Source organism: Chelonoidis abingdonii, chromosome 22, assembly GCF_003597395.2.
Source record: "Chelonoidis abingdonii isolate Lonesome George chromosome 22, CheloAbing_2.0, whole genome shotgun sequence".
NCBI classification, from domain to species: Eukaryota; Metazoa; Chordata; order Testudines; family Testudinidae; genus Chelonoidis; species Chelonoidis abingdonii.
Window position 1 is genome coordinate 21,617,405 of NC_133790.1, and position 21,906 is coordinate 21,639,310.

Here is a 21,906-nt window from a genome sequence, read left to right on the forward strand (position 1 = left end):
GGATTCCTCCTTTGAATTTGGATTTCAGGAATTGCCATGAATGATATTGCATTAAAGAGGCTCCTTATTCTGTCTCTATCAGGGGATACCTCTCTCAATATTAGGGGGCTGACTTTGACTACTATTCCAGCTCCCATACACTACTCTGGCAGCTCATAGGGGCTATATAAGAGCTGCAAGAGGCTTGGGGCAAATTTCTCCAGTGCAAGGATAGTGCAGATCCTGTGTAAATATCCCTCACCTCACCCTACTCTCAAGCCCTGGTGTAGGGGGCATATCAGTGGCAGAAGGAACATGCCCATAACATCAAGTGCTCCAGGGGTTCTGGGCTACTGTGCCTAGGCTATGGGCTGCTGTTTCAGCCCTCTAGCAGCCTCGAATTCATAGGGTGCAAACATAACCTAACTGCATCTTTGCCTCCCACCAATCTTTTTGGGCTGCATCTCTCAGGAAGCAGAGTACGTAAAGCATTCAGCCCTAGGAGTTCAATCTAAGAATTTGTCTCCAACTTGAAAGAATAGTGTGATAATTCATTATACTTTTAAAATGTTTTCTTTAGTCTAACTATATACATTTTTAGTTGTCTTTTTTTTGCCTTATGGGTTTGGCCTTGATTTTTTTTATCCTTTTGTCCACAGTGTTTAGAAATACTGATTTGTGTCAGTTCAGAACTATAGTAGTATCTACAGGAAATATCCATTTAAAATCCATTATATTAAGACAAGGGAAAAGATACCAAATTTCAAGTGGAAGATTTCCATCATATTAGTTAGTGGTGCTTAAAAGGCACTGAGTGAACGTTTAAAAAAAAATTGCTGAGTGAGCATGCTTGAATTATAGAAAAGAACTTATGTGAATGCAGCCCATTGTGAAGTCTGAAGTGAATAAATCAGTATATAGCAGAGCAATCCAGTGGGAAAAACAAACAAAACAAATGACAACTTTTATGTGATCACCACTAAAGTGTAGTAGATCACATCTATCAGATAAGAGTTTTCAAGTAGAACAGTAATTTAACATTTTTCTGCATTATTTTGTTCTATCAATCATCCTGTAGACTTTAAAATCTAATGAGAAGGTGGCTTACAATGTGACTTTTTAGTACCAGTATGTCCTGATCTATCAGGGTACTTATTCATTTAGCTCTGTAGTCAGGATGATAAATAGTGTTTTGTGGCACTTACGAGAGAAGAAAATGTCACAGGAAGAAATTATGCCAATTGGTTCACAACAGAATTATATGTTTAAAGAATTGCTATCAAGGCTAGCAGGCCTAAAATTAGACATATTACTGTGTGTTTATTTTCAAAGCATGTGTTTGAGTATCACACTATCCCTTTGCTTTGCTTTGACTGACTGTTCTTCAAAGTTGACAGTGTTGAAATGTTAAAGGCAAGCAGAATTCTTGGTATATCATTTTCAGAGCAGAATCGTTTAACATACAAATAGTCATGGATAGCAGGGTAAACAGACCTTAACATGAAATAAGTTCATTGCACTCACATAAGCCCCTTTACATTGCTAGAGTGATATAAAGGGGCTTTAGTGTACATGGAGAAAAAAAAAAAATCACACCTTTAGTGTCATTTTTTTAATGATACTGCCAGGAATTTCCTGCAGAATGTAATGGCAGTGTGCCATATATTATAAATCCAATTTATTCTATGGCATGCACAGAGCTACTATTATTGAATTTATTGCAGGCTCATCCATTAGAGATGTCTGAATGTAAACAGCAGCCCTTAATTTTAGGGAACTGCATATTTTTGGCAAAGATTTCAGTGGCTACCAGAAGAAATGTCTGACCCCTAACTGCAGTCAAAAACCTTATTGGAGCTGGTGGGTGTGAGTGCCACCTTTCATTCAGGATAAACATAAGAAGCACTTAAGCTTCTTTTTGGAGTAAGATAGCTGAAACAATAGGAGCCTTCATTGAAAATACAAACCACATATAATACCAGTAAGAAACTGAGCTATGTGGGTGGAAGAGTTTTGTTGTATCTGATTGAAAATGCATGGGGCTGTGGATCAGAAGCAGCTGTAGGGAGGCAGAAAGCAGCAAGACAGGCACAGCAAACATGGTCCTGAGAGAAAGTGAGAGCTTTTTGGCAGAGTGACGGGTCAAAAGAGTCTTGGAGTATTGAGCGTGAAAACTGTCTCTTGTTTGATTTCTGCTATGTGCCGGGCAACAGGACCTTGTGTACGTTCATTGTAAATAGAAGTATTTCTTTGATACACTCCTGTTTAACTAATTTCTCTTGTTAACGGAAACAACTGTCAAGACCGCAAATATTGGCTAACAGCATGGGTCAAAAGGGGTAATACATAGTTCAAGTATCTTTTTGCAAAATAAAGTCAAGACATATTTTTGTATATTTGACTGTCAAACATTTGCACAACTTCTTGTTATCACTTAGCTATCAAACTGTGACGCATATGGCACATGCTAAGTAAAGTTATTTCATTAGTAAACACTGGGGTTACCAACATTGTATTTCAAAAATAATGGACGGTTTTCTGTTGACTGGTGCTTCTTCAGGTTGTACATTTAGTTTATAATTCAAAGTTGTTAATGAATTACCTGTATGATTTAGCTGTATCAGTCACACTGCTTTTTTTGTTCAGTATTTAATCAGATGTGTCTGACAAAAACACAGTTGATGAAATCTCTCAAGCTGTAGTTTTAATCTTATTCTTCACGTTTTACAGACAAATGATACATCAGTAGCATCTACTTCCAAAATAATTTTTTTTCTAGGGGGACTGCGAATTCAAAACAAAACTATTTTTTCTTTCACATGAATCTCTAGAGAGAGACTTTGAGGGTTACACAAAAAGCAGACAGCTTTGGATTTTATTAAAACATCTGAATCTATCTAGCAATTAAATGCAGTAGTAAGCAAAATTGACTCTTGGTGGTGCCAAAGCCTAAAACATTACTACTCAAAAAGTCCACATAAAAATATGCTATTAGTGTGTGTCATAGTGATGATAGCTGAACCATTACTGCTAGTGGCTAAGAAGCAGATTACGAAAATCAAATATTTAATATATTTTTTGACTAGTTACAGTGAAAAATACTGGAGTTCTCAAAAGAGCAGGAAGAGAGCAGATGGGGACAATTGGCAGGTATGATAGAGAAGCTACAGATATTTTGTATGGGGGGGAAATAGCTATCTGTAATGGGATACACTCACCTCATGCAAGCACCCTTTGGTCAAATGTGCGCACACGTGCCTGCAGTTTTTCCTCCACTCATAGTGCCCCCTGTCAACTGCTGCGCTTGTCAGGCTGGTCTTCAGTGATTCAGCCCTCTAGCGACTTAGCCCTCCAGCCAAGTCACACACAGTCCATGTGCGAAACAAAAAAAACCCCTTCCAGTGTACAGTCCAAAATGTCCTGCAGCACTCCCTGGGCTCAGTCTTCTAACAGTGCGACAGGACTTGTAGCAATATTCTCTCCATTGGCATCAACATATGGGACCTCCCTGGGCTGAGGCCCTTAATTAGTCCAACAGGGGTCTATTGCAGTACCTCCTCAGGTGGTGCATCTTCCTGTAGCCCTTACTGGACTCAGTCTTTAACCAGTCCAACAGGGCCCATTACTATACCCTCGATTGGTCCAGCTAGTTTGCAAGGTTCCTAAGCAGGTACTGAACAGCACCCAGAGGGCTTCTTCCCTGGGAACCCCTTGCCTTTACTTGAGTCCTCAGTGACCCCAGCCTTAGTCTGAGCCACCCCTCTTGGGCTCAGTTCTCTGACCACAGCTCCCCACTGAGTCAGTCCCAGTGCAGGCCCCTTCCTGGGCTGCCAAGTTCTAATTCCTTTCCTTAGAGTGTATCCACTTCCCCCCAGTGGCTGGTGGGAGGAGGACCTGATCCCACTCATTGCTCCAGGTCCCAACCCAGGACCACTGTAAGTAGCAGCCACATGCTGTATCCCTTTACTAATTGCTGCTCTACATTTCCCTGGGCCACTTCCCCATAGCCCATGTTAGTTGAGTCCCCGCAGCCAGCAGCTCCTTCCCCTTTCCCCCAGTAACTGTTTGCTTTAGCCCCAGCAGCCAACCAAGAATGCCTTCCTCACTCCCATGGTCCCTGCCAATAACTACCTGCTTAGTTCCAGCAGTCCCTCAGAAGCTATTCTCATGCTTCCCTAGTCCCTACCAACAACTGATCTGTCCAACTATTTCAGCCACTACAGCCAGCCAGGATCACCTCTTGCTCTCCCATTCTGTGCCAGCAGACTGAACTAACTCTGGCCCAGCAGCTCCTTTTATATGGGACTACTGGGCCCTGATTGGCTTCTCCATGCAGCCTCTTTCCGGATTGGCTGTATCCCATTCAGTCATTCTAGGGAGCGTAGAGAACCCTCTCCACTACCCTTTTCTGGGGTGGGGTGTGGCAAGGCTCCGAGGTGTCCACTAGGGGGCCTGAGGGCCTAGTCCACCCTGTCACACTATCTAAACTGTCAAATCTTTCCTCATTAGATAAATAAATTCTTTGAACATTTGTTACCTTTTTTTCTACTGAAAGACTCACAACAGTTAATATTCAGGAAACAACAGATTTACATAGTTGTGAAAATTACTTAGTTAAGCAGTAAACATCCTTGCATAAAATTGTCATGTGCCCTCATTGCAAATTCAGTTGAAAGGAGGAGGCAGAATTGCCGTATTAGGGACCAAATTTTGGAGGTCTTTTTTTTTTTTTTTTAACTGTATTACTGTTGTATGTTGTTAGTATTTTGAACCCTTCCACCTATTTCTGTTACACTTGGTCCAATCATGCTAGGTATCAATTTGGGCCAAATTCCGCTAATTTTACATGTGCGACTAAAGTCAAACTGACTGCAGTGGGACTATTTGCATGTGTGAGAAAAGCCGGATTTGACACACATTTCTCAAGCAAAAAGTTGCTGTCTCCAGCATTGTCTTCTTATGGTTCTATGGTTATGGGTGGCAGTCTCCAGGAATGGTGACTGGTCAGGGTGGCTGGGGGATGCAGTGAGTTGGCACATTACTTGAGAAGCCTCAGATGGCAGAGCCCTGATAGCAATTTGAAGGTGCCTTTGCCTAGCAGAAACCTTGAGGGAACTGTAACATCACCTCCTTGGGCCCTTGGGCTTTAAACCTCTCATGGCCTATGGAGGTGTAAGGAATACTTGAGATGTTGCAGTCTATATGATTTTATAAAAATATGCTAATGAGTGAATATAATGTAACTGGAATATACTTCATGCAAAAGGTCTCTTGTAAGGTATCATTACAAAACTTATAATCTACTGAGTCTGTTCATCCTATTTCTATAAATGTATCACTCTTGTATCTAAAACTAGAAATATGAAATATATAACTCTGAGAGCCTATTGTAATTATGCAAAGTGTGGGCAATTAATGGTGGTTTGGAATCTTGATGGCTCCCATCAGCCAGGACCACTGACTGTGGATGGCCTTGTTTGCAGGCAAGGCTTCCTGTGAGTCAGGCTTGGAAGAATGAAGGCTTGGGGTCTTACAGTGACATGTGATCATGTCACCTGAACTGGAATCCATCTTTAGCCTGGTGCTTTTCCAAGAAGGAGGGGTGAGAACCCAGAGGGACAAAGGATTCCCGCCTTATGCAAAAGATATATAAGTTGGTGGAACAGAACAAAAGGGGAGCCATCATGAGGAATCCCCTAGCTACTGCTGAGCTGGAATAAGAGCTGTACTAGGGGAAAGGATTGTGTCCAGGCTCGGAAGGTGTCCATTCTGAGAAAAGACACTTATTGAAACATCTCCAAGGGTGAGCTATTTTACCTGTATTCAAGTGCATTACTGTATTAGGTTTAGATTTGCATGTTTTATTTTATTTTACTTGGTAAATCACTTTGTTCTGTCTGTCACTACTTGGAACCACTTAAATCTCACTTTCTGTATTTAATAAAATCACTTTTTACTTATTAATTAACCCAAAGTGTATGTTAATACCTGGGTGGGCAAACAGCTGTGCATATCTCTCTATCAGTGTTATAGAGGGTGAACAATTTATGAGTTTACCCTGCATAAGCTTTATACAGGGTAAAATGGATTTATTTAGGTTTAGACCCCATTGGGAGTTGGACATCTGAGTGTTAAAGACAAGAACACCTCTGTAAGCTGCTTTCAGGTAAGCCTACACCTGTTAGGGCACGTGATTCAGACCTGGGTCTGGGTTTGCAGCAGGCTAGTGGGTCTGGCTCAAACCAGGCAGGGCACTGACGGCCTAAGCTGATGGGACAGGAAAGCAGGTGTAGAAGTAGTCTTGGGAGATCATTTGGCAGCTTCCAAGGGATCCAACCCGTCACAGTGACATCCTGCAAACAACTTGGATGAATCTAGCCCTTTGATGTCCCATGTGTCCGATTCTGCTATCATTCTCCCTAACACTTAAAACACTGGCAAATAAATCTTTAAACAGCTAGGTGTATAGACTCACTGTCTCAATAGGGTTAACTCAGATGTTTGTTCTACTTCTTAATCTTGCCTGATGTCAGCTTTGACCCTGAACTTACTTTTTGTCTCCCATAACTCTTTTATCTATAAATAAGCCTGTCCATTACCTCTTCTGTAACATTGCAAGAATTTGTCCTTATCTTGACCCTGTTCTCTGTTGAAATCCTTATTCATGCTTTTATCACTTCACATCTTGACTATTGCATTTCTGCCTTTTATAGTTTTCCTGAATCACTACCTTATAAACTTCCAAGAAGTCCAGAATACCATGCCATGACTGCTTTCTTGCTTCAGGAAATGAGACTATATCAACCTCATCATTTCTCACCTTCCTATCCATATCTGAATCCAATTAAAAAATGACCTGCTGATTTTCAAAACTCTATGTGAACTCTTTCCACCTTGTTTCTCGCACCTGATAGCCATCCACTCCCCTGCTCGCTCATCTGCCTTTCCAGTGTTATCCTCATCTCTGTTGCTTCATCTTGATTCATCACACTTGACGTTTGTTTGACCTATCAATCTGAAACTTTCTTTTTCTCTCCAAGTTACAGAAACACTGTGCTTTTAGCATTTTCTGGTGCATTAGTATGAAGTCTTCTCAATTTCTTACCGGTAAGTGGCAGTATGTGATTAATCTTTCAGGTGCTGGTGAATGTTAAATAGTTCCTGTAAAATTCTTTTTTCTCTGTGCATATTATTAATGTACTTACATCTGATACTCGATAACAAGTCTTTTACTGATCTCAAGATAGTGAGACTGGATCCTTAAAAACGTAGTAGTATAAGTAGAAAAAGTATACAGAATGTGTGCAAATTTTTCCTGTTACAGAATATTATTGGGGTGTAGATGCCACATATTGTTTGGAATTTGGATATAACGATACTGAAATATATGTAGAAAGGTATGAGTTTTTTTATGCTTACCAGTATATATTTAGGGGTAGATTTTCAAACATATTAGGCAACCTACTCTTGTTGACTTTCATTGAGAGTGAAGCATCTAATTGCTCTTTCTGCCTTTGAACATCTTCCCTTTCACATATACCCCAGACAGAAACTTAATTAAGGTTATTTTCATGTTGAGAGTACATATCAATAATTTAGTATTAAATACATTCTTCTTCAAGGGCCTCCATGCATTACCATTTCTGGGATATGATACTCCTGGAGTCAAACTGCAGAATAACACTGTGAGAAGCTGTGACTATTGGGAATGATAGAGATCTCATGGAAAGGTGACTTCATCACCCTATTCTGTATAAGGGAATACATCCCTTATCACAGAGAGCAAATGGAATTTATTTGCATATCCACAGACTAGACCTTCCCTTAGCCTAGTTTAAGATTTTCTTATAAATAGTTAATCGTTTAGGATAGTTTAGTGAGGATATCCCTTTCCTTGTCCTGGGAATCTTTGGCCCCTTACTGGGACCATATCAGACCCAGAACCTCATATTTTCAGAAGGTGCATCCCGTGCCCATCAATCATATTGGAGAGCAACGCACAACTCTAGTGTCTTGTATGTCTGGAGCAGACCCTCTCAATAAAGCAATGTATGTTTTGCTCTGCCTTCACTTCTCATGCTGGAAGGGAGAAACACGTGGGGCTCCAGGCTTATCTAGCTTCTTGATGCCTGCATCCTGATATTCCAGTGGACCCATTCAGGAAATTAAAACCAGACTCTGTGTTGAGGTCCTCTTACACATGACCCCAGTCTCACTTTGCTTCTCTGGCCTCAGCACCACCTTCTGTTGTGGGTTCAAGACTGGAATATCCTATGCCTTATGCTGGAGTGAAGCTCTCACCCAGCACCAGTTAAATCAAAAGCAGCACTGAAGACAAAACCACCACTGCCTGTTAAGGCCTCAGAAGACTTGATGCTGATGCAGGAAGCACCCATCTCAGTGTTTACCTTCACGTGGCACCTTGGGATACTGGACTTCTTTCTTTGCTTCAAATCCAGGCATCATGGAATGATATCATGCATGGCCCTCTTGTGTTAATCTTGTGGCCCTACATAGAGGACTCTGTGAAGGCCATTTTGGAAGCTGCAAGACCAACTCTGGCACCAACTTTGATGGCAGTGCCAATAGTCCTTTTGGTACCATTGCCCTCAACCCAGAGCCTATTCTTCATCTCGTGCCAATACTACCTTCCTTACTGGCACCAGATCCCTCACATATGCAGGGGGATCTGCCTATATTTGAGGAATGGAATGAGGCTTCAGAGAAACCATACAAGTTACCTTTGGAGGAATGTACAGAGTGCCACAGCAGAAAAACAGAGTAGTGCTTCATCTGTTTCTCCTCCTGATGATCAAGATACTTTCAGGAGCTGATGGGAGAACAACAAATACTCTCCAACTGCAGACAAGTTTATAGCATCGGAAAAATCTGATCCCCTATTTGACATATCACAAATGCAGACCATGGAGAATTTGACTCTGCCTCTTAGCTCTGGCTGTCTCAACCCAGGCAAGGATATCTAGCTGTTTTCCATTTCTTCTCTCCTCTTACCCAACTATGGTCTCCTGTGTCAGTTGAAGGACATACAAAATTCTCCAAGTAACCCCATGGTGATGCCTGCACCACAAGAGAGAGTCAGGGGTAACAAAACATTTCATTTGACTTCTTCTGACAGAAAGGAACACAAACTAGGTGCATTTGGCAGCTGTGGGTCAATAGGCCTTCAGATGGTCAACTATCAGGCCATTGTCTCACTACAGTTATATTTTCTGGGATGCCAGGATCCCTATATTTGTATTCTCTTCTGTATTTGGGAAAAAAGCAGAGGATGTAGTCATATATGATGATGATAACTCTCTTTCCATTCTATTAGCATCTCAGGAGTATGTTAAACAGCAGCTACTAAAGACAGACATTTTAAAATCAGCAGGTCCAGATAACTTGCATTCAAGAGTTTTAAAAGAGCAGGCTGAGTTGCTTGTGGGACTGTTAATATTGACTTTCAATAAACCTTGGAACACTGGGGAAGTTCTAGAAGACTGGAAGAAAGCTAATGTTGTGCCAATTTTTTAAAAGGACAGACAGGATGACCCAGGTAATTATAAGCATGTCAGTCTAACATCAATCCTGGGCATGATGATGCAGGCCTCTATTAATAAAGAATAAAAGAGGATAATATAATTAAAGCCAATTAACATGGGGTTATGAAAAATAGATATAGTCAAACTTGATATCTTTTTGATGGGATTACAAGTTTGTTTACAAGTTTATTAAAGATAATAGTGTTAGTAATAGACTTCTGTAAGCCATTTGACATGATACACATGACATTTTGATCAAACAGCTAGAATAATTACAATTAGTGTGGCACAGTTTAAATGGATTAAAAGATGATAAACTGACAAGTCTCAGAATGTAAATGGAGAGTCATCACTGAGTGGATGGTGTTTGTAGTGGAGTCCTGCAGGGATCAATTCTTGGCCCTATGCTATTAACATATTTATCAATTGCTTGAAAAAATACCAAAGTCATAATTGATAAAGCTTATAGACGACACAAAAATTGGGGAAATGGCAAATAATGAAGAGGATGGGTCACTGATACAGAGCGATCTGGATCACTTGGTATGCTGGTTGGAAGCAAACAACACATGTTTAAATGTATACCTCTACGAACAAATAATGTAGGCCATACTTACAGGATGTTGGGGGCTCCATTCTGGGAAGCAGTGACTCTGAAAAAGATTTGGGGGGTCGGGGTAGATATGAGCTGAACACGAGCTCAAAGTGTGATGCTCTGGCCAAAAGGACTAAGGCAATCCTTGGCTGCATAAAGAGGATTCTTGAGTCAGAGTAGAGAGATTATTTTACCTCTGTATTTGACACTGGTTTGACCACTGCTGGAATACTGTGCCCAGTTCTGGTGTCCATAATTCAAGAAGAATGTTGATAAATTGGAGAGGATTCAGGGAAGAGCCATGAAAATGATTAGAGGATTAGAAAACATGCCTTATAGTGACAGACTCAGGGAGCTCAGTCTATTTAGCTTAACAAAGAGAAGGATAAGGGATTACTTGATTACAGTCTATAAGACTGTACATGGGGAACAAATATTTAATAATAGTCTCTTCAAATCATGAAGGATATAACAAAATCCATTGGCTGGAAGTTGAAGGTAGACAAATTCAAACTGGAAATGAGGCATAATTTTTTAACAGTGAGTGTAATCACCAATTTTCCAAGGGTTGTAGTGGATTCTCCATCATTGGCCATTTTAAAATCCAGATTGGAAGTTTTTAAAAAAGATTCACTCTAGGAATTATTTTGGGAAGTTCTATGCCTGTACTATATAAACAAGATGATCACAGTGATCTCTTCTGGCCTTAGAATGTATGACTCTCGGATTCCTTGCCAGAGGAACAGAAGAAAGCAGGCAAGACTATTCACACAGATGCTGATAATCAGCTCTGCATGGGAGAGCTCAGCTAAGGAAATGCCCAGCACACAAGTGCACACCTCCTCTGGAGTGTAAACCCAAAATTGTATCATCTTGTGCTGCACAGAGAACTATATAGTGTAAGATCATAAAATTTGCCCTCTCCCTCAATGTGGAGAGAGAGATATGCAATAGCTTTCTGCTCCAAGTATGAGTTTCACACTGGTTTTAGAGACAAAACAAGACAAGTTTATTAACTCCAAAAGATATATTTTAAGTGATAGGAAACAGATCAAAGCAGATTACCTTAGTAAATAAAAAAACACAAACTGAGCTTAACACACTAGATAGGTAGGATATGATTTAGCAAATTCTCACCCTGAGTGATAAACAGGCTGGCAGATTCTTAAGGCACAAGTTGCCTTGGCTTTCCCAGATTTTCATACACAGGCTAAAAATGCTTCCAGCCTGGGACCATCATTTCCCACAGTTCAGTCTTTGTTCCTCAGGTGTTTCCAAGTGATTGTCTCTGAATCACAACTATTTAAGAAACAAGTACTGAATATATGGAAAGGAAGATGATTTAAACTTAAGTGTAAAACTGCATTCCTCCTTCCCTTCTCTTTACCCTCTTCTGGGGCTGAGTAAGCTATTTAAGTGAACTGCAGTGCTTCACCTTTTCTCTTCTCTGCTGAGATTAGTTGCAGTGAATGAGATAGATGTAACCAGTGCCGTAGGGCTGAGCTGCCCCATTTCCATTGCCTGTGATGCTGCTGTTCAAGGACCTGCCCCATTAAAAGATGTTTTTTTTTTAATTAAGGAAACTTTTCTCCCAAGTTTCTCTTGTCCTTCCTTATATTGCCTGGCAGGCATTATCATTTCCAGATATCTGTTCTGCTGCAGTTAAGGGCATTGCTTACTTTTGATTCCTCTGGCCTTCTTGTCAACCTGAAATGGCCATAAGAAGTATTATGGAGGCCAGTGCTGAAATGAAATGGTCACACTGTAAGTCAGTCCAACACATAACTCGAAAGGAAGCGTAACCCATTTTACAACTTTATTTTCCCAGTTCAAGTTACTGATGTTAGCAGATTACAATATGGAGGGAAATCTAGACTGCAATGCAATTCCAGTATGGGACAAATAATGCCTTCACAGGGGCTAGTACTTTCACAAGTGGATTAAGTCTAGAACAGCGATACTCAGACTCGTTCATGTGTCTCCTGCTGCTCTTTGCAGCACATGATATTAAAATACTGTGTGATTTAATTATTAACCAATCTAAGTTATTAACCAATCAAGATGCTTTTTCTATGTTATTAACCAATTGAAGCTGATAAAATAATTTCTGATTAGTCATTTTTCTGTAACACTATATATAATAAATATAAACTAAATATTTCCCGTCACACTGTTTCAATATGAATGTATAGTACTATAGTAAATGAAACAATTAATTCATACTACTGTGGCTCTTTTAGGTAATTTTGATCGCTAATCCTGAACCACTGCGGTCTGAGTATCACTGGTTTAGAGGATCTTGCACTTATGCATTATATTATCAAACATTGGCATTTATAGTTGATAGGAACCATACCAAGTCAGCACCTTGAATACTTCAGAGGGATTTTTTCATAATTGATTTAGGGCAGTGCTGAGTGCTTTTGAAAATCGCACTGTTAGCTTATTACTTGAGACAGTGATGCCTATATACCAGGGGTGACCAAACTTGCTGACCCTCTGAGCCGCATACGATAATCTTCATAACCTTGAGAGCTGGGCATGTCTGCCGGGACTCGGGGCTCCAGCCCTGCGAGGCTGCCTGCTGGGGCTTGGGGCTGCCCCACAAAGCTGAAGCCCCAAGCCCCATCACCCCACTGCAAGGCAGAAGCCCTGTGGGCCCCCCGCCCCAAGTCTGGTAGGCAGAGAATGGGGGGCATGGTGGGCTCTGCAAGCCACACTTTAACTGTAAAAGAGCCACATGTGGCTTGCGAGCCGCAGTTTGACCATATACAGAATATTGTTTGACTACTTTTATACCCTCCCAGTGCTACTGAAAAATATTTCCTCTGAACTCAGACCACTGTCTTTGAATGTATTGTAGTCCATATAGCAATCTCAAATTCCTATTAGACTGTGCCTCCATGTTGCTTAAAGAAATCTTAAGCATCCAGCGGACCAAATTCGGTGATGAATCCTGGTCATGTGTAATCTGAGGCACATTGCTCATACGCTAAGATGAAGCCTGAATTTAGATGCTGCTGACTCCCTTAAAAGAGAGTGGGTTCTTAAATAAGAGATGGGAAAGGTGTGACTTTGGATGCACACATGGTGACATGTATAGAGGCAAATCAAAGGGCTTCAAATTCCCCCAAGCACTGAGAATAAGAAAGAAGTGTGCAGTGAAATTATTATTTCCACAACTGATCTTAAATGTGATAAACAAGGCTGAAACATTGCAAGTCAACCCTGACTTTGCTTCCAAGGATGTTCTTTATCTAAGATCTTTCCAGTGACTAATCTTTCCAATATCTTTAAAAACTGGAGAAAGGAAGAAGGAAAAGCTCCATACCAGACTAACATGCTGCTAGAGCTGCAGCAGCTGTCGTGCCTTCAGATCACATTACTGGTTTGTATTGCTTGTTTGGACAGCAGCACAGTAGCTGATTATGTTGCTCTTTTTGCCCTGGGCTCCAAGCTTTGAATACTTCAGAGCTAAAAACTCTTTATTCTTTGAATGAGCACATTATAGATTGGGCCCATGTATCTAGGAAGTTTTTCCTCTCTAACACTGGACTGTTTACCTTTGTGAGTTAAGGAAATCAATTACCACTATTTCACTTTTGTGCTGTTTTCCCTGAAAACAGTCTAGCAGGTGGGAGTTAGCGTCAGAACCTTTGTCTCTTCATTTATACGCTCATAAATTCATACCAAAAGAGTGACAGCAAAACCTTAATGACAACCTCTGCAGTACTAAGGTAGAATAACGTTACTCATGTGGAATGTGTGACAGCCAGGTGTGCCACTTTCTCGACACAAAAGGGCATGAAGTTGGAGATAAAGTTTTGCATTAGAGTGCAGTCTAGGTGAAGGAGTGGCATGTATTGTTTTTTGGTAACTGTTGGAAGTAAAAGTGAATATTTTGTAAAATGTAAGAGTATGTTATTGACACCATTGTAGGTGATTTGAATGCAGCAATGAATCTTGAAGACATCCCTTAACTTCTTCCTTCCATACTTTTATGGTTTTCAGTGAGTGCAGTGTGCCTTGTTACCTTTGTTTGTGTTATTGTAGATGGATGAGATTGCCAAAAAGCCTAAGGGCAATTTTTTGAAAATTTTAATCGGACTTTTGTGACTAAATCACTTGGGCTTCTTTGAAAAATCCACCATATATGGCCAGCATTTTGAAAAATGAATGCTCTTAAATCCATGTTGATATCCCTAAATAAATGGCCTGATTTTCAAATGTATTAGGCAACCAGCAGCTCCTGTTGATATCAGTGAGAATTGCTGAGAGCTCAGCACTTTTGAAAAATCAGGCCACATCTTCAGGCGCAGAAGTATGGATTTATAGGCCTAATTTTACGCATGAATTTTTAAAAATCTATATATAGACACATATTGCTGAATATGGGGATTTTGAAAGCACCACCTAGAGCAGGGGTCAGCAGCCTTTCAGAGGTGGCGTGCCGAGTCTTCATTTATTCACTCTAATTTAAGGTTTTGCGTGCCAGTAATACGTTTTAACGTTTTTAGAAGGTCTCTTTCTATAAGTCTATAATATATAACTAAACTATTGTTGTATGTAAAGTAAATAAAGTTTTTTAAATGTTTAAGAAGCTTCATTTAAAATTAAATTAAAATGCAGAGCTCCCTGGACCGGTGGCCAGGACCCGGGCAGTGTGAGTGCCACTGAAAATCAGCTTGCGTGCTGCTTTCGGCACACATGCCATAGGTTGCCTACCTCTGACCTAGAGCCAGGGAATGCAGGTAGGTGTCATGGAAGTTTCTTCCACAGAACTCCATCTCAATCTTGAACTGTACTACCCTTCCTAGAGTTACTACTGGCCCTCTTCTGAGGAATCATATTGAATTTTGTGGTGGTTTTGTCAGAGGGAGAAACATCCTCTATGAATTAATTTGAGGCTTTAGATACAATTTTTGCTGTACACTAAGATTATCCTTAATCTTGGTCGATGAATCATGAAAAGAGGTTTGTAGCAAATGAACAAAATTCTGCAGTCTGGCAAAAAGATTTAGAAACAATTCAATTGTGCAAACTATTAAATTGTAATACCAATAAATGAACACACTGTGGACCAGTTCAGTATCATTCAGATTATTTATTTTCTTAATGTGGACAACCTTTAACTTTGATGGTATAATTAACTTTTTTTCTTTTAAATTTCTTAGAGCCCTTGGCTGAGAATTCTCACACTAATCTTGGTACATGTGGGGAACAAAGGAAGGGAGGAGATTTTCCATAGTGTGTGTAAATGTGCTTTACAATTCTTGAATGTATATTTATACATTGACTTTACACTGAAGTCTGTAAGAAGTCTTTTCTATGGAGGCGGGAGGGAAAGAATCAAATGACCAGAGATTTAGGCCCATTTGATCCATGTGAGATTTTCCAGTATAGTCCCACAGAGCTCGTCTGACATCCAAATATGCCATAATTTCACTGAAACAGTACTATATCCAGTAGTTTTTCTGTACGAGATGAAACCTGGAACTGAGGAATGCATCTCTTCTGTTTCTTTAATTTCACTAAACTGCAAATAATTTAAATTATTAAATTCAAATATCAAGACATTTAGTTGTTGTTCATATCGCTCATCTGTTAACCTTCTAATAATACATCACATTTTTAAAATAAACAACAACAAAAAAGACTTTAGAGGCTATATAATACACAGTCTCATTGGCTCCAACTCCCTGGGAAGACCGTTACAATATCACCATATTTCCCAGAATTTCTTTGGAGCAATGGAGCAGAATTATCCATTGGCAACTTTCACACTCAGCAATCCAGACACTAAAACAATAGTTTAAAAAATTACCTTGTGATTTTTTAAATTTTTTTTGTATGTGTCTGTGTTAAAAAAACGAACACCGCTTTTTTTGACTTTCAGGGTTTTTTGTTTGTTTGTTTTTGTGAAACACCACAAGATTTGGCAAAAAAAGATGTAAAGAAGACTCTCAATGTATAAAATTCCTCACCAGTAGAAGAAACACTGACCTTGATTTGGCCTAGTTTTAATTAGTTATTTCATTCATGTACTTTTGCTGCATATTTTGAAGCTTTGAAGAAAGGTCAGGCTAGAAATCATAGAACAGTTCTGTACCAACAATTCCTTTAACAGGAAGGGTGTCCATGACACACAATGAAGCAGAGCAGAAGTGTGTAAACAGTATATGCTGTGAGTTGTGTGCATCTCTATACATGATGTGTGTGTACCTACTGTATGTGTGTGTGTGCCAGTATGGTGGATACGTGTTCCTTCTGTACAGCTGTAAGGAAGGCTTTACTGAAATTCTCCTGTTCTGTTGCCTTTTCTCCTAGAAGAAAACCCTGCAAGGTAGGCCCATCTCCCATTCAACAGTTCTGCATCTTCCTCGCAGTAAAATGGTTTTTAGGACAGTTGGATGAAATATTATTTCTTACATAGAATATGGTAGCTCTGCCATCTGAGGAAAATGAAATGAAACAAACAATGTGCCAGTGGTGATTGTGGTGATAACATTTCCACACAGTTACACCTCAACCTTTTTTTGGAGCCTTTGCACCCTGCAAAACATGTATTTTTGAAAAAAATGTTTGTGGCAAGGATAAGAGGGATGGGGGGGGCTGTGAACATAATTCAGCTTTCCCCCTTCCTCTCCTTGGGTTTCAAAGTACTGCCCCATTGTTTCCACCACAAATGGAGGTGGTAAGCCCCTTTTGTGTCACCTCAAGAAAACAGATTGACGCCCATGGATTTTTAGCAGAGGCCAATATATTTGAGATTGTTCTGAATGATGACATCTGTCACCGCATCAAAGACAAATTGGATATTACTGGTATCAGTGGCACAGGTGAAGTGCGAGTAAATCTCCTTGGTCTCCTTGTTGCGATTCAAGTCCTCAAATTGGCGTTGGATGTAGACTGCTGCCTCCTCGTAAGTGTTTTGGCCCTTGTACTCAGGAAAGCAGACGGTTAGCGGGATGCGCCGGATTTTTTCTGCCAGAAGATCTTTCTTATTCAGAAAGAGGATGAGGGAAGTGTTGATAAACCAGTTGTTGTTGCAAATGGAGTCAAAGAGACGCAGACTCTCTGCCATTCGACTCTGCAAGGAAGGAAACAATGTCAGCAACAGTATGTGAACACAACTAAATAAAATACATAGAAGTACATAATCACAGCTGTTAGTGAACAAATTCCCTTTTGTTTAGAATGTTCATATCTGTTTCTCATTCCAGCTCCCTGACTGTACATCCTACCTTAGGATGAATTTTCAGGAACCATAATTCACTTACGTTGACATATTGCAGCTCACTATAGATTACCGCTTCATTTAGTTTGATTTAATTTTTTTTAATAATGGATAACTGAGAGGCAAAGTCAGACTGAAGTTTTTAAGAACAGCTGCTGTAGTTCTTCACTGTTTTCCACAATCAAGCTAACATTACAAACACAGTTTTTGGGCTGCAATGATCAATAAGCACATAATTTTACAAAAATAGAAGAGTAGACTTATGGCCAGAATAGAATAATAGAATCATAGAATATCAGCGTTGGAAGGAGGTCATCTAGTCCAACACCCTGCTCAAAGCAGGACCAATCCCCAACAATATCACCCCAGCCATGGACTTTGTCAAGCTGGGCCTTAAAAACCTTTAAGGAAGGAGATTCCATCACCTCCCTAGGTAACCCATTCCAGTGCTTCACCACCCTCCTAATGAAAAAGTTTTTCCTAATTTCTAACCTAAACCTCCCCCACTGCAACTTGAGACCATTATTCCTTGTTCTGTCATCCCGTACCACTGGAAACAGCCTAGATCCATCCTCTTTGGAACCCCCTTTCAGGTAGTTGAAAGCAGTTATCAAATCCCTCTTCATTCTTCTCTTCTGCAGACTAAATAATCCCAGTTCCCTCAGCTTCTCCTCATAAATCATGTGCTCTAGCCCCCTAATCATTTTTGTTGAAAAGTGGAATTCACACCTGAGTTAGCAGCCAAAGAAATAATAGCTTATTGTTGTAAGGATCAATTATATAAATCCAAAGAAATTCGGATCCTGTTTCTAGATATATTTGAATAAAAAAGGTTGAGATGGCTCAAAGAATACCACACCTCCATTTCACCTAACCTCTTCTCTTTCCACTTTCCCCCGGTCCATTCCTCCCTTCCTCTTCCTATTTATGTATGTCGTCACCTGTTTTATTACAGGTATCCCAAACCTAACATGTTATGTCTATGTAGTATTGTCTGGTCTTGAAGCTTTGACAAGTTGTATATACAAATTATGCAATTGTACTTCAGTTTTTAATTGATCCTGTTTGCTCCTATTTTTTCTTACCCCTTTAATAATAGTAACTTTGGAAGAGTATATATAAAAAAGTATATTTTCCTCCAGAGGGCCAAATCCTAGTCTCAGAAAGAAGGGGGAACTCAAAATGAAGACAGAGTTTGGCTAAAAGGTTTTAGTAGACAACTCTGATCTTCCACTTGCCACTCTAAATTAATAAGTACCATTGACAACACACTGGAGTGACTGACAGGAACTGTTTATTTTGGAAATACCAATTTAGTCATCATCGTCAGCGATCCCTCGATTCAAGAGATTTACTATATGTTCTGAGATGACAGATCCACCTGCAGTAGGTATAGACATTTCCTGGCAGGCCAGATGCCTGCTGGGAAAAAGTTGTTTCTTTTTACTTCCTTTTCTCTCTCTTTTCAACTTTGCAGACAAGGTACTTTTCCTCAAAGCGAGCTACTACCTGATGGAGGATGTGGCGCATTGGGGTTGGTTGATGGCTTGCTCCTCCCAGCTTGTGATGTCCATCCACATCAGTTTTCTTGAGATATGCTTTCAATGTGTCTTTGTAGCGTTTCCTCTGACCACCACAGGATCTATGAGCATGGGTGAGCTGAAACTAGAGGACTTGTTTTGGGAGGCAAAAGTCTGGCATCCGCACACAATGTCCAGCCCAGCGGAGTTGGTGAATGAGGATCATTTCTTCAATGCTGATGACATTCACTTCAGTGAAGGGGCTGGCGTTAGTGCAGCGATCTTCCACTTGATGCGAAGGATCTTCCGGAGGCCTCAGTGGTACTGGAACACTTTTACTAGTGGGGTTGCTGAAAGCCAGCCCCCTTACCCCTGTCCATCCACCCGCCCCAAGCTGGGGCCAGGAGCAGGACCATGTCTATAGGAGGGGGGACCCAGAAGGGATAAGGGGGCCAAGGTTGGGGGTGGGTGCAGGGCCAGCAGCTGGGATCCCACGTGTGCGGCCAGGATCCTGCAAGCGGGGCCTAGAGTGGAGCCCCAGGCATGGGGTGGCAGCCAGGACCCTGCATGCAGGGCTGGGAGTAGATCCCCACGTGCAAGGCTGGGACCCCATGGGCGGGACCGGGAGCAGAGCCCCAGGTGTGGGGTGGCAGCCAGAACCCTGTGTGCGGGGCCAGGAGCAGAGCCCCAGGTGTGGGGCAGAAGCCGAGATCCTGCATGCAGGGTCAGGGGGAGCTCTGGGTGTGAGGCCTGCAGCTGGGACCCCGTGTTGGGGTCCAGAAGCAGAGCCCCAGGCATGGGGTTGGGACCCCGCATGTGGGCCTGGGAGCAGAACCCTGTGTAAAATCTGGGGGTTCTGCAGCACCCCCCGCATCCCTAGTTCCTGCACCTATGGCAGGCATCGTTGGTGGTACCTCTCCAGACTCCTAAAGTGCTGTCAATAGGTAACCCAGGTTTTGCATCCATAAAGGAGTGTAGGAATAACAATTGTCTTATAGACCTGGATCTTCACGTCCTGCCATGGGTCATGGTCTGTGAAAACGCATCAGAGCAATATTGCAGAGGAAACACTTGCATAGTAGATCCTGTGATGGATCTCACTGTCAGTTTTTGCATTTTGAGAAAGTTGGCTACCGAGGTAGCAAAAGTGCTTGACTGTCTCCAAAGTCTCTCCCTTGATGGTGATTTGTGGTGTGTCATATGCAAGGCATGAAGCAGGCTGACAGAGCACTTTAGTGTTCTCAATATTGAGTGAGAATCCTAGGCTTTGATAAGCTTGTACAAAAAAATCCAGTGTAGACTGAAGATCATTCTCAATGTGTGCAAGGAGAGCACAGTCATCAGCATACTGAAGATCAGTAATGGACACCCTGAAGACTTTAGATTTTGAGCGGAGATGTCGATGATTAAAAAGCCATCCATCCATTCTGTATTGAATGTCAACTCCATTGGGGAGGAGATCTTTAACGAGGACCAAAATGATTGCTAAATAGATGGATAACAGGGTTGGGGCAAGAACGCATCCTTGCTTAACCCCAGTTTTGATGATGAAAGTCAGTCTCAGGGCGATGACAGAGAACAGTGGCATTCATCTGATCATGGAGAAGCATTAGGACCTTAATAAATTTTGGAGGGCAGCCAAATCTGGCCAGGACCTTCCATAGGGGTTTGTGATTGACTGAGTCGAAGACCTTTGTCAAATCAATGAAGGCCATGTACAGGTCCTGATTTTGCTCCCGAGACTTTTTCTGGATTTGGCAAGCAACAAAGATCATGTCAGTTGTCCTGTGGGATGGTCTAAAACCACACTGAGATTCTGGTAATATTTCCTCAGCAAGGAGAAGTAATTAGTTTAAGAGCATAAAGGCAAAAATTTTCCTTGTCTTAGACAGCAAGGCAACGCCTCAATAATTTCCACATTCTGATGTATCTCCTTTCTTAAAGATTGAAACAATGTTGGCATTTCTTAAGTCTTCTGGAATCTTCTCATTATACCAGATATGAAGAAAAAGTTTGTGGAGCTTACTTACCAGTTCTTTACCTCCAAACTTGTAGACTTCAGCTGGTATGCCATCTGGTCCTGCTGCCTTGTTGTTCTTGGTTTGCATAATGGCTTGTGTTACTTCTTTGAGGGCGGGGAGGTCAGCAAGAGATTCTCTTTCATGTCACTGAGGTATAGATTCAATAGTGGCATCAGAGACAGTTGACTCGTGATTCAGGAGTAACTCAATATGCTCCTTCCGTCTGGCTTTGCTGGCTTTAAAATATGTCGACCCGTCTTGGGCTCAGGGTGGTGTGGGACCATGGGAGCATGGACCGTAAATGGTCTGTACTGCCTGAAAAAAGCTCCTCATGTCATGTTTATCAGTGTCAAGCTCAATCTCTTTGGCCTTTTATCACTACCATTTATTTTTGATGTCATGGATTTTCCTTTGGGATTCATCCTTGAGTTCCTTGTATGACTCTTCCTTCTGCTGGTGTAATATGTCATTTTGCCATAGCAATGAGCTTTTCTTTTCTGGTTGAGCAGGCCCTGAATCTCAGCATCATTCTCATGAAATCAATCTTGGTGATGGCAAGTGACATAGCCGATGAACTCACCACATGCCAAGAGAATGGCAGTCTTTAATCCTTTCCAGAAATTTTCATTATCATCATCAGCTGTAGGCATAGCAGTGAACCTCTCTTGGAGACACTGCTGAAGTTTCTCCCAAGTCACTATATCTTCAAGGGACTGGATGTTGAATTTCTTTTGTACTGATTTTGCCTGGTTGGAATGCCTTGAGGCAATCTGGAAATTCATGATAGATCTAACAAGGCAATGGTCTCTCCAACAGTAATCGGTTCCATGCATGGCCCTCGTGATGCGGACATCCTTCCAATCTCAGGCTCTAACAATAACATTGTCAATAAGGTGCAAATGCCTGGAGTGAGGGTGTCTCCAGGTGGTCTTATACTTCTCACTTTATCTAAGGAGGGTGTTTGTGATGACCAGGCCAGGCCATATTCTACATATATGCTCAGGAGGAGGAT

The 21,906-nt window shown here is 41.1% G+C and overlaps 2 protein-coding genes across 2 annotated transcripts in view; one reads left to right on the forward strand and one right to left on the reverse strand.

Annotated features, from left to right (window-relative positions):
- The window catches only part of RSPH14 (radial spoke head 14 homolog), a 193,736-nt gene that overhangs the window by 3,744 nt on the left and 168,086 nt on the right, over positions 1-21,906 (forward strand). The window lies entirely within an intron of this gene.
- Positions 15,206-21,906, reverse strand: part of GNAZ (G protein subunit alpha z) — a 138,398-nt gene continuing 131,697 nt past the window's right edge. The window contains exon 3 of the mRNA XM_032801305.1: positions 15,206-17,206. Within this exon, the coding sequence (XP_032657196.1) occupies positions 16,862-17,206 (345 nt within the window). The 3' untranslated portion in view covers positions 15,206-16,861. The remainder of the gene's footprint in view (positions 17,207-21,906) is intronic.